This window comes from Abramis brama (genome assembly GCF_963993115.1).
Source record: "Abramis brama genome assembly, chromosome: 23".
In the NCBI taxonomy this organism is placed as follows: domain Eukaryota; kingdom Metazoa; phylum Chordata; class Actinopteri; order Cypriniformes; family Leuciscidae; genus Abramis; species Abramis brama.
In genome coordinates, this window is record NC_139985.1 from 3,541,026 (window position 1) to 3,553,491 (window position 12,466).

A 12,466-nucleotide genomic window follows, 5' to 3' on the forward strand; every position below is an offset into this window, starting at 1 on the left:
TTGTTAAGGTCTTAATGGAGCTCATTTCCATTCTAACACTCCTGTATACTGAAGATAGGACCCCAGTGGCAAAGAAAAGTGCACTTTCAATCTTGCCCGAGGCCTGAAACAATCGAGTTGCCCAATGGTTTTTATTTTGGGTGATCATCCAGTGAAGGATTGTGTGTAGTGTCAGTAGTGTTTACATTTACATTTATGCATTTGGCAGACGCTTTTATCCAAAGCGACTTACATTGCATTTCAAGTTACACATTTACATTCTCATCAGTTCTTGCTTTCCCTGGGAAACAAACCCATGACCTTGTCATTGCAAGCGCCAACACTCTACTGTTTGAGCTACAGGAAAGCAAAACGGATGCGTATCATTACATTGGGTCTGTGCATTCGTCTTACATTTATGCATTTGGCAGACGCTTTTATCCAAAGCGACTTCCATTGCATTTCAAGGCACACATTTACATTCTCATCAGTTCTTGCTTTCCCTGGGAAACGAACCCATGAGCTTGTCGTTGCAAGTGCCAACGCTCTACTGTTTGAGATACAGGAAAGCCATCACAATAGTATCACAATTACTGCTATCAGAGTTGTGGTATCTCTCTTAGGAAGGCTTTGGAAGTGGTTCAGAGTAATTACTTTGGGTTAGAGGTTGCCAGATTAATGGGCAATAAATGACATGATGTGTTGCGCTGTGGTTTTCTTACAGAGGGAGATGAAGGAGCAGCTGGTGACTCTACAGGACAGCGAGAAGGGTCATACAGAGGCTTTGCAGCTACTGCAGAGGCAGCTCACCGAAACCAAGGTAAACTTCAGCACATGCCGTTTATCAGTGTATATTATTCTGAAGAGAAAAAAAACTGATTTAGTCTGCTGCCCCATAGATCAGTTTTCCCTTGGACGTCCATTAAAGGGGCAACCCATCCATATAATGATTAAAGTGAATGCTGTTTGCTAGGGCTGGGTAAAAATATCGATTTTTCGATTTTAATCGATTCTTAAATCCCAAGAATCGATTAGGCTAGTCATCCTGTTTTCAGTTGATGAATATGAATGGAACACTGTAACACGCATGTCTGAGATTTCAAATTACGTCCATTTTCTTATGAAATTCAAAAACATAATTACCGTTTTGACGCTGTGTTGTGAGATCGCTCTGGCGCAGCTCAAGAGAAGAGGCAGCGATGATCTTCTCTTCCGCCTTAATAATACCAGTTATAGCACGAAATAAACATGAATGAGCATCTGAAAGTGTTTTAAAAGATAGAGTACAACTTACCGAAATCCGTATCATGTCACATGGAATCGCTCAGTGTTTCAACCGTGGAAATGTCATGTAACGTCACATTTACCTCAGAAAAACCATATCCAGTGACCATAAACTCGTTAGTCAGCCAGAAAAATTGACTCTAGAGAGGAGCATTTTGCTAAATATATGCACCATATTACATATTCATTATAATTTTTAATGTTCTTCAATATTTAATGCATGTTTGAATAAATCTGGCAAGTTTTTATGACAGCCACCATTTAAATGTTTATATTTCATATAACTTTTATTATTATAAAAATAAATAAAAGTGTAATTTAAGTGTTTGTACACAAATCAGTTCATTTTTACCTTCAATATTATAGTAGGCTAATGAAGCCTATAGGCTACAACTGACTCCCAAAATTTGCCATGTATTGAACCTGATATCCAAAATAATCAATATCGAATCGAATCAAAATCTAATCGAATTGCAAGCTTGTGAATCGAAATCGAATCGAATTGTGAAATTTGTGTCAATACCCAGCCCTACTGTTTGCTGCTGTCATTTTGAATGCTCCTCCACTCCCTTGTAATCAGATTCACGTTATGATTTGCAATAGTAATAGAAGTGTTTACTACTAAATGTTTTAAGCCCAGAGGATCAATTCTAGATTGATGGACCAACAGTGATTTATATTTATATTTATATTTATTCACATATTTGGCAGATTGATTAAAATCACTGTGATTCAAATCACCATATTGACATTTCACTGGAATCAGGCCGCATAAAAATAGAAATGTAGCTGACAAACTGCTCATACTGCCCACCATTACGGATTCATGGCAGATCTCTACTCTGTTCGTTGCTCATCTCTCTCTCTCTCTCTCTCTCTCTCTCTCTCTCTCTCTCTCTCTCTCTCTCTCTATATATATATATTCTGTTGACATTGAATTCCCAACTAGCAAATTGGTTTATTGAACAGGTCTTTAATCTTGACACCTTGTTTTAATCAACAGAGAGAGACTCTACAGTCAATAATGCAACTTTGTCCGTCTCCCTGCGCCCACTGTTTCTTCGCCCACTTTTTTTAATTATCCGTCTGTTTGGGATTGGGGACTAAAGCAGAGAAAGATCTTTGTGACACTGTGTAGATCTCTGGTGTCGGTCTTATTGTTCGGCAATTAATCTTTAGCCTACACACAGTGTCTGCAACACTGGTGTGTTTGTGTGTGTGGTATGAAATATATATATTTTTTGTAATGTTTTTGTTTTATTGTTTTATAGTTATCTGTTTTATTTATTCATCTTTATTTTATCTGTCTGTCTGTATTTTACTACTTTATTTTGATGCATTTATTTATCTATATATTTTATTTATCTGTTTTTATCTATTTATTTATTTGAAAAATATTTTATTTTCTTAATCTATACACTTTATTCATTTATTTTTAAAATTGAGATTAGAGGTAAAATATAATTTGAATCATTTGAATCTATAAGGGAAAGCCATTTATTTGGGAAGCCAAACATCACCATGATTTTGAGGCGGAGGAGGACGAAAAGTGCCATCATTTCAGCCTGCGAATATGCTTCAGTTATTGTGTGCGAGAGAGATCTCAGGACAGGTGGGAGCATATTGTGTTTAAAATATCGGCTTTAACGAGGAGCAGTGGGTCTGAAATTTTAGGATGAGCAAGCCAACCTTTGATATGTTATGTCATCGTGTGTCCACATTCCTCTCCTACGACGTTTCTTCGGGCCGTGCCGTCCCTTTGCAGATGCGCGTTGGGGTTTCTCTCGTCATTAAACCGCGGATTAATGCCTCAGAAAATCCGACCTGCCTGTTTACATGACAGTTGCATTGGCACATATCTGATTTATATCTGATTTATTTCCACATATGAACGAGGCCTGAAACCGATCTCGCAATATCTGAATGCATGCGTTTTTTTCCTGTTTACACTGTCATAGAACACATCCGATCTGTGTCACATATGCAGTCAAACCTCTAACCCTAAAAGTTCAGCTTGAGCATGTAGCTTATATCAGTAGCCACGTTTCCATTACCCTTCAAATTGCGCAAATTGAAATTGCGAATTGAAAATACACCCAATGGAAACACGTCAATTTTGCAAAAACTCCCATTTATCGCAAAAAAGTTTTTGCACTCGCATGAGGTGATTTTTCAGGCAATTCGAAAAATGAATATTTTGCAAAACTGCAATGGAAACAGTTTTTGAGCATTTACAGGTCACCTGACTTAGAAGGCGCGGTGTGTTTGGACAGAATACGAGACGGAGTTCTTTATTGAATTCATAAAAGACAAAAGAATGACAGAAATACTGGATTCTAAACCTCAAAGAAATGCCACAATCAAGACCTCGAAGCAGAAATGAGTGAGAAAAACCCAGAAACACTTCATATGTGCCGCTCACAGTATAGCCTAAGGGTCTTTCCTTGCCATTAATGCTTGGATAACACGCCTACGTTCCTTTCCATTAATAATAATAATGTCTAGTGCGGTACGTGGCTGTGATATATATATATATATATACACTGTAAACTTACCAACGTCCTCTGCCATGATTTTTGGAATGAAAAAAAATTACATTTTAGTCGCATAACATCGGTTAATGGAAACGCCGTCATTTCGCAATAGTTTTTTATCGATATTTAGAAAAAATCGCAAAAGTTTTGCGCAAATCTTTAATGGAAACGCACCTAGTGATACCGCTAGTTCATGTTTACCTTGTTGGTTTTTTACTTGTTGCCACCTCCCCGCTAGCATGCTCTAGATTTATCTTGGTGGCAGACTTGCTGACAGACGCCTCTCATCTGAAGTGCGATGTTGAATCCAAATGAAAGACCCCAAAAATCGGAATTGGGTCACATTTCACTGACAGTGTAAACGAGGCCTTATATTGCGAAGGTACAATGGATTGCAGACCCTGTTACATGTTGAATTTTCGAAGAACATATTCCTTGTAGTCTCTTAAGTCGAGTTAAACTCAGACTTGTATCTCTGTGATTTGCATTTTCTGGAAGCAAAACATGTTTTCGCCTCATTGATTTTACAGATTGCATATTTATCTTGAAAGTATCTTTCAGTTCTTTCCCAGGAAAATGTAGATATAACATTGGCCAGCTAGTGGGATCCTGTGTGGATTCATTTATGCAGTGATTTAAGATGCTTACGAAGAGCCAGACGCTTGACATTGACATTCAGGACCATCATTGCAAAATGCCTCCTGCATCCCAGACTTTCCTGTAGAGATAAGAGGACGGAAGGTTATTTTACATTCGCTGTCTCAAGAGAGCTGTCACAGCACAACCTTTAGAGAAGTAGATTTATGGAGTAAACCATAAATAAAATGGGCTCATTGCTTCCAAACGATAATAAAGTGGGCCAACTCTTAACTCTTAAAAACCTGGCTAATTCAATTCTATGTTAGACCTTTGATCTTGTAAAGTAACTTTATCAGATCACTAGAGCTAAATATAACTTATCTATTATCATTGCTCATACACTACTGTAGATTTTGTAATGTATTTGAAAAAAGTATCTTATGCTCGCCAAGACTGCTTTTATTTGATCAGAATTTTCAGTAGGATTTATCAATGTTGAAAACAGTTTTGAAAACACAATATTTTTGTGGAAACCAAAAGAACAACATTAATTAGATTTTTTTTTTTAAACTTTATTAATGCCTTTACTGTCACTTTTGGTCAATTTAATGCATCCTTGCTGATAGGGATGGGACGATTACCGGTTTCACTATAAACCACGATAAAATGTACTGACGGTTAGTATTATCGTTTAAAATTGAATTATCATTAAAACCGTGTTTGATTATCGTGATTTTAATAACTCACTGTAAATCCTGTCCAGCCAGCAACAGGCTGACGCAGGCGCAGCGCGCAGTGTTGTTGTTTTTTTGATCGAGAAGGAATGGCGGAAGGCAGATTAATGTTTTAAATCTTACATGATCACAAAAATATTATCAAACTCAGTAAACAATAAATCAACTCTGATTTCATTTTCAATACAATCGAAAACGGAGACGCAAGACGGCAAGTTGTATTTGAATGAAACGAGAGAGCGCGTCCGTTGTGATACATGGATGTGCGCTGTGTTATAATGCGTTGCTATTGACGACGGTCATTATAAGGAAGGAAATGCCACAGAATATAATCTTGCTTAAAAAAGTGCATAGAGCTGTTTGTTTTATTTGTTGTTTGTTGATTTTCAAATATAAAACTTGTTAAAGTTTTCAGTGTGAGCATCAGTTATTTTTGAACACTTTCATCTCGTTTTAACAAAACCGTGATAGTACTGATAATCACGATAATTTTGGTCACTATTATCGTGATATGAAATTTTCATACCGTCCTATCCCTACTTGCTGAATAAAAGTATACATTTTTTTCAGAAAAATATCTTACTGACCCTAAACTTTTAAGCGGTCAAACCTCTAACCCTAAAAGTTAAACTTGAGCATGTAGCTTATGTCAGTGATACCGCTAGTTCATGTTTACCTTGTTGTTTTTTTAACTTGTTGCCACCTCCCCGCTAGCATGCTCTAGATTTATCTCGGCGGCAAACTTGCTGACAGACGCCTCTCATCTGAAGTGCCGATGTTGAATCCAAATGGAAGACCCTAAGGGAAACATGTGTCTGATTAGCAGATGTCGAAACGAACGGGCTGCTTGGAGGCCGAGTCATGCTAGGCTCATAGGAGGTGTTTACTGGCTTTAAATAGACCCAATGTGAGACAGCGCAGCCCATGGGGAGAATGGTTTCAAGAGACCAACACCACCTCAGCATCACTGAGTCCAACTCATCCATCACACGACGCCAGGTGAGCTGACTCAGCCGATGCAAATAACACCAGAGCAAGACGTGATCTTAATAGGATTTCATCTTCCCAGTGGCAAGGAAATCACATTTCCCTTTAGAAAGACAGAAGTGGAACAAGTCCTTTATTGTATTTGTTAGTAGGAGTAATCTTGTAATCGGTGAAGTCTATTTTTCCAGTTCTTATTATAGGCGAAGAAAGAAATGGAAATATAATACGTTTCCGAGCTTGCCTTGTTTGTATGGACAGCCATCAGTGGAACGGCTACTATCCTGCCTCGATTCGACCTTGAGGTTTCAGATCTCTGATCCGTCGACTGAACCTGATGTTCTTTACGCTTTATTGAAGATGACCGGCTTCCTCAAACATCTCGTTTTATCTCTCTTTTTTTTTTTTCTTCTTCACGGTCAATGACGAGGTTTGTTAGCTAGTTTCGCAATTCTCTTTTTCGTTCTGCATCATCCCCTCCGCTTTTATCTCGTTGCTTGTCTGCATGTGTAATGATGTAAGCTGTCCTACAATAACCTCGAAGACTGAGGAAGGAGCAACCTATTGCCATTTCCAGTGACTATTAGACCGTGTCCCTGTCGTCCCTGACCGTGTCTCTAGTGATGCATTCATATGAGGCAGTTTCCACTTGCTTCATAGTCCATTGCGTATCCCTGAGGCTCTGCAGAAATAATAATAATGATAATTATACATATAAAAATAGTACCGGTATAATTATTATAATATGCCCCAACACCTGTGAAGAGATGACTCTCCTGCGATGATTTCAGATAACCCAAACTCTGAATCAATATGCACCTATGCCAATTCTTCCATATATTGTAATTATCATGTTTACAACTCGTAAAAAAAATACTTCAGTGAGCTCATTGTTTCTGCCTTAAATTCATACATTGTTAGATTTGTATATGTACTTTGCTGAAATACATTACTTGGGCACAGTCACCTCAGATAAGAAATCACTCTAAATTGTAATGTAGTCTGTCAAGCTGCTTTGAAACTATATATAATGTGAAAGTTGCTATACAAATAAATGTGAATTGAATTGAATATTATATAAAATAAATGTATGTATAATTTGTAAAATAATTTCAATATAATATGTAAATATATATAATATATAAAATTCAATATAATATGTAGCTACATTTTATTTTTGTGTACATTTTGTGTAAATTTTTTGAGACATTAAATACAAGTACGGTTATTGAAACTGCATGCTTGTTGCTGTCCTAACCAGATTAGTCTCATACATCTCTTCCGTGTTTTTGTCTTAACTATGTGAATCCACAATGACACACTTTTTCCGGTCACTAAATTCTTTTTTTTCCTCGTCACGGGTAGCTCTGTAGTTTCACACTTTCACAGTTTAAAAATCATTTTCTTTTATTTCAGACACACTAATTACTGGATGATTGAAGATTGTCATGTCATGCCTGGTTAGGACACTACTTTTTTTTTTTTTTAACCATCTTTTCCCAATGTTGGTTGTCATTGGCTACCTAGACCACATTTTTAAACTTCTCAGACTGCACATACATTATCTTTACATTACACGGAGGCATAATCACAATTTTAAAATTTGATGGTCAAATTTAACTTGATGTATGAAGTTTGTTTCATTTAGACACATTACTAAATAAATAATTATTTATTTTAGCCTTTAATGCTTGCATGAAGTTGCTTAATTTAAAAAATAAATAAAAACTGTCGACTCAGAATGAACTCTACTGTAGGCAAATGAATTGTCTCGCTTGTTCAAATTATGTAAATACATTTTTGAAATCATGAGATCAGATATCATGAGATTAGAATGAAACAGTAATACTTTTATTCACCAAGGCTCCATGTATTTGATCAAAAATACAGTTAAAAACTTACAAATATATGAATATCCATGCATCAGTGTTTTTATGAGGATTTTTTGAACAGAAAGTTCAAAAGATATAATAATTTGAAATAGTATGTTTTTGTAATTTCATGCATCCTTGCTTTATTTATTTATCTCTGAAAGAATTTTTAAGAAATTTTTTGAACAGTGGTGTATATATCTTCAGATACATTTATGAGAGAAACTTTCGGCCATTATGAGGATTTTCTTACGCACCCATTTGCCCTAGAGTCAAGACTTGTTTAAAACAAACATGCTTGATTGACATCTCAATTAGTGTATGCACAGTGGAGGGTTGTTATTTGAGACTGTGTGTCTCACAGTCTACCTAAAGTCCTAACTTTCTTCTCTACTTTATAGTCGTCAGCGAAGAGCCTTCGTGCCACCATCGGCGATGCGTTTGAGCGACTGCACCGTTTCCTGCGCGAGCGGCAGAAGAGCACCCTGGAGGAACTGGAGGCGGATACGGCACGCACGCTCTCTGACATCGAGCAAAAGATCCAGCGCTACAGCCAGCAGCTCCGCGACGTCAAGGAAGGCATCCAGATCCTTCAGGAGCGACTCAGTGAGACCAGCCGGCACGAGTTCTTGGAAGGAATAGCCCTGACGTCAGACAGGTACTAAGGATGCGGTGTGACTCGGAGATGAGTGGATGCGCGTATGTTGAGGGTGTTTTATATGGTAGTTTGAGATTCTCTGGTCTAAACCGTTTTGTCTTTTTTCTTGTAACTGCTGGTCAGGGAGCAAGTGATTCGTGGAGGGTATTGCTGGTGGAAGCTACCAAGGCAAGTCAGGTTATTTGACTTATGTATGTGACCATTGCCCTTTGCTGTATGTCACAGAAACCCAGTCAGGAAAAGAGACTAGTCTGCAGAACAAGGTTAAAGATAGTTAGGGGGTAGAGAGATCACCGATGCTTAAACAGCATAAATATGTACGTTTTATCCATTTAGAAATGCGGTTCTCTCAGAATGGCTGTGTAGCAGTTGTTCTAGGTAATGACGAGAGGGGAATGAGTTAGCCATGTGGGAAAGGAATAGCATGATTAATGTTTAGGTTGAGCTAATGAAAGTGAGCTGCAGTGTTGCCCAGATTGACCTCATTCCCAAAGGCGAATTTGAGCTGTTTGTCTTTGCGGGGGCAGAAAAGCTATGTAGAAAACAGTACGATTCGAAAATGAGTGTTTGGAAACAGGATCTAGCCATTGAGGAAGAATCGGTTGCTTGGGTTTTGGTGGGTTGCCAGTGTTGAATCTGAATAATGCAGTTGTTGTCCTGTGTCTCCACAGAATAAAGGGAAAGATCCATGAAACGAACCTCACCTACGAAGACTTTCCGACATCCAAATACATGGGGCCCCTACAATATACAATCTGGAAGTCCCTTTTTCTGGATATATCGCCAGGTAATGTTCCCATAACTAAAGTTTTAAATTGTGGTATTGCACATACTATGTGTCATTATTGAGAAAATGACTGCAAATAAAGGAAATTCGATTTTTTTTTCACTGTTCTGAATGCTTACACCTGGAATTTAACCACATTCAATAATCTGCACAAAAATACTATATCAAGGTTTCCTGAACAGGGTTTATGAAGGATCTTTGATGGCTTTATGAGATTCCCTTGTGAATCCTGCTTGGGAAACCTTGATCTAGTATCTAGTAAAAAATAAATTTTTCGATTAATCGTTTTTTTTAAATGTAGTCGATTCAAAATCAATTCTCAAAGGCCACGAATCTATTGTTTTCCATATTTATTTATCTATTACCCAAAAGCCACTATTAGTTTTCCTACACTGTTCATAGGCTTGCAGCCTCCATGTTACAGCTAATGCTGTGAGATTTTATGTTTGTTTTATCTTAAATATAAAATAACCTGATCCTGTTTGATAAAGGCATGTGACTGTTCTGACTTGTCCAATTTTCAGCATCAATTTTTCATCTTGCATCAAAATCCTGTCTTTTTAGTGCATGCATCTGAAATATAGAGTTCTTATAGGATTCTTTTTTAATGTACCCAAGTGTACCTAAAATAAAAAGAGTTTAATATACAGGTTTGTGGCTTTTAATTTCTTTTTATTAATTAACCACTTGTAAACTTATATTCACTGTTCTTTATTTATAAATATAGGATTTGTATTAAATCTATATTCATTGAGTCAAATCGAAATTGAAATCGGAAATCGAATCGAGAATCAAAATCGAATCGAATTGAGAGCTTGCGAATCAAAACCGAATCGAATTGAGAGCTTGCGAATCAAAACCGAATCGAATTGAGAGCTTGCGAATCAAAACCGAATCGAATTGGAACATCTGAATCGATACCCAGCCCTATCTAGTTTGTTTGTTTGTGTTTAGCAAATACTTCCCAGCATCTCAAGCTGAATGCTAACATTATCATGTGCTTATATTCCAGCACTTTTTTGCCAAGGCAAGCGTCACCATTACGGTTACACGTATTTGAGGTTCAGCCAAGCACACACTACAGGACTTAAGTGTTGCCCTTTCTATTGAGTGCACACACTAATTTCAATCTTGTTTGCTGTCATGTTGGAACTCATTTTACATCACTAATTGTAGACTATGTGGGTCAAAATTATGGTCGCTTGGTTTCCTACAAGAAACTTTAAAATTAGCACAGGGCAATTAGCTTCTGTCTTGTATGCACTTGGCCAGACAAATTTAAACAAACCCAGCACTGTTTGTGCTACAGACATTAATGATACCTTAAAGGGTTAGTTCACCCAAAAAGGAAAATTCTGTCAGTAATTACTCTCCCTCATGTTGTTCCAACCCCGTAAGACTTTCGTTCATCTTCAGAACACAAATTAAGATATTTGATTAAATCTGAGAGCTGTCTCACTCCTCCACTTCTATGGGATCGAAACTTGCCAGCCCAGAAAGTAAAAGACAATGTTTAAAATAGTCCAAGTGACTACAGTGGCTCAACCTTATGTTTATCAAACGACGAGAATACTTTTTGTGCGCAAAAAACACAAAAATAACGATTTTATTCAACTATTCATTTTCTTCTGTGTGGGCCTGTGAGTGAGTTCACGTAGTGTAACAGCGCAGCGCTTGTGGGTTGTACGTCCGAACGTAGGCTCACTATTATTATACTATCACGTTCTGACGTACAACCCAGAAGCGCTGCGCTGTTACACTACGTGAACTCACTCACAGGCCCACAACCTTCTGGGAACTTTCTGGGCTGGCAAGTTTCAATAACATAGAAGCCTATGGAGGAGTGAGACAGCTCTCAGATTTAATCAAAAATATCGTAATTTGTGTTCAGAAGATGAGTGAAAGTCTTACGGGGTTGGAACAACATGAAGGAGAGTAATTACTGACAGAATTTCATTTTTTGGTGAAATAACCCTATAAATTGTGCAGCTTATTTAGGAGAGTTATATTATTACTATAACACTATACACAGACCAGTGTTATATTAGTATTATTTATATACTATTTATTATAGTTTTTTTATGTATTTTGAATTAGCTTTTGTATTTTCAGCTTTAATTAGATGTTTTTTGTTATTTTGCTGTTTTTTGTAATTCTAATTTCCAGTTAGTAATTTAATTGATTCAAATATTTGCAAAGGCAATATTTCTAATTTTCAATTCGTTTTTTTAAAGTTTTTTTCATTTAATATTAATATTTTATTTTATTTTAGCTTCATTTGAGTTAACTTTTTAAAAATTATTTTTTGGGTTTTATTTTTTAGCTCGTTGGCGCATAGACAGTTTGATAAAAATCCCATACACTTGCATTGCTTGAAGCTAGCCTGAATCTAGAGACCAGAATATCATTGAAACTTTTGACCGGGGACTAAACTAACCACCTAGAAACACCTTAGCAATCGAGTAGCAAAAACCTAGCATCATGGCAGCGAGTTTTGCGCACTATTCTCATTTTGTTTTGAAAGAAATTGTATTCAATTATTATTCTCATTAAATAGCTTGTTGTTATTTGTGCGTCTGTAGTACATTAATATAGTAATCATGTCTAATGATCTAATACTTATTGTGTATTTGTTAGTGCATCCAATTAGAGATGATCTAATCAACACAAACACAACCTGCATGTTTACATCCCTGTGAATGAGATAATATGCATCTGATTGAGATCTGTACGAGTGGCCCATTTTAATAGCTGCGACGAGAAGCTCTGAAGGCCTCCTTCATCTGTATTCCCTCTCAGTACCCACCTGACACAGAGCATTATTTAAAATAACACAGCAGGGAATATCTCGCTCTCTCAATCAATTGTCCAGCGTCTTTTACACCGACAGAAATAGGCAAGGGGCGACGCTCAGCCTGTCGCATGAAACGAATCCAGTTCAAATCCTTCCTTCCACACTGCTGCACTCGCCGCCTTGTATTCTGTACTGGAGTGGCGTTTTTAAAATGTATTTCTATTATCCTTATTTGTTTTTCCTCCCAACTTGAACAGCAATA

The 12,466-nt window shown here is 37.1% G+C and overlaps 1 protein-coding gene across 2 annotated transcripts in view; it reads left to right on the forward strand.

Moving 5' to 3' along the window:
- The window catches only part of trim62.1 (tripartite motif containing 62, tandem duplicate 1), a 47,625-nt gene that overhangs the window by 30,329 nt on the left and 4,830 nt on the right, over positions 1 to 12,466 (forward strand). Inside the window, exons 3-6 of one of the 2 annotated variants that reach the window (XM_084100185.1) lie at positions 704 to 799; positions 8,367 to 8,623; positions 8,747 to 8,791; positions 9,295 to 9,410. In XM_084100185.1, coding sequence (XP_083956311.1) covers positions 704 to 799; positions 8,367 to 8,623; positions 8,747 to 8,791; positions 9,295 to 9,410 — 514 coding nt within the window. The remainder of the gene's footprint in view (positions 1 to 703; positions 800 to 8,366; positions 8,624 to 8,746; positions 8,792 to 9,294; positions 9,411 to 12,466) is intronic. The other variant, XM_084100186.1, reaches the window with a different exon arrangement.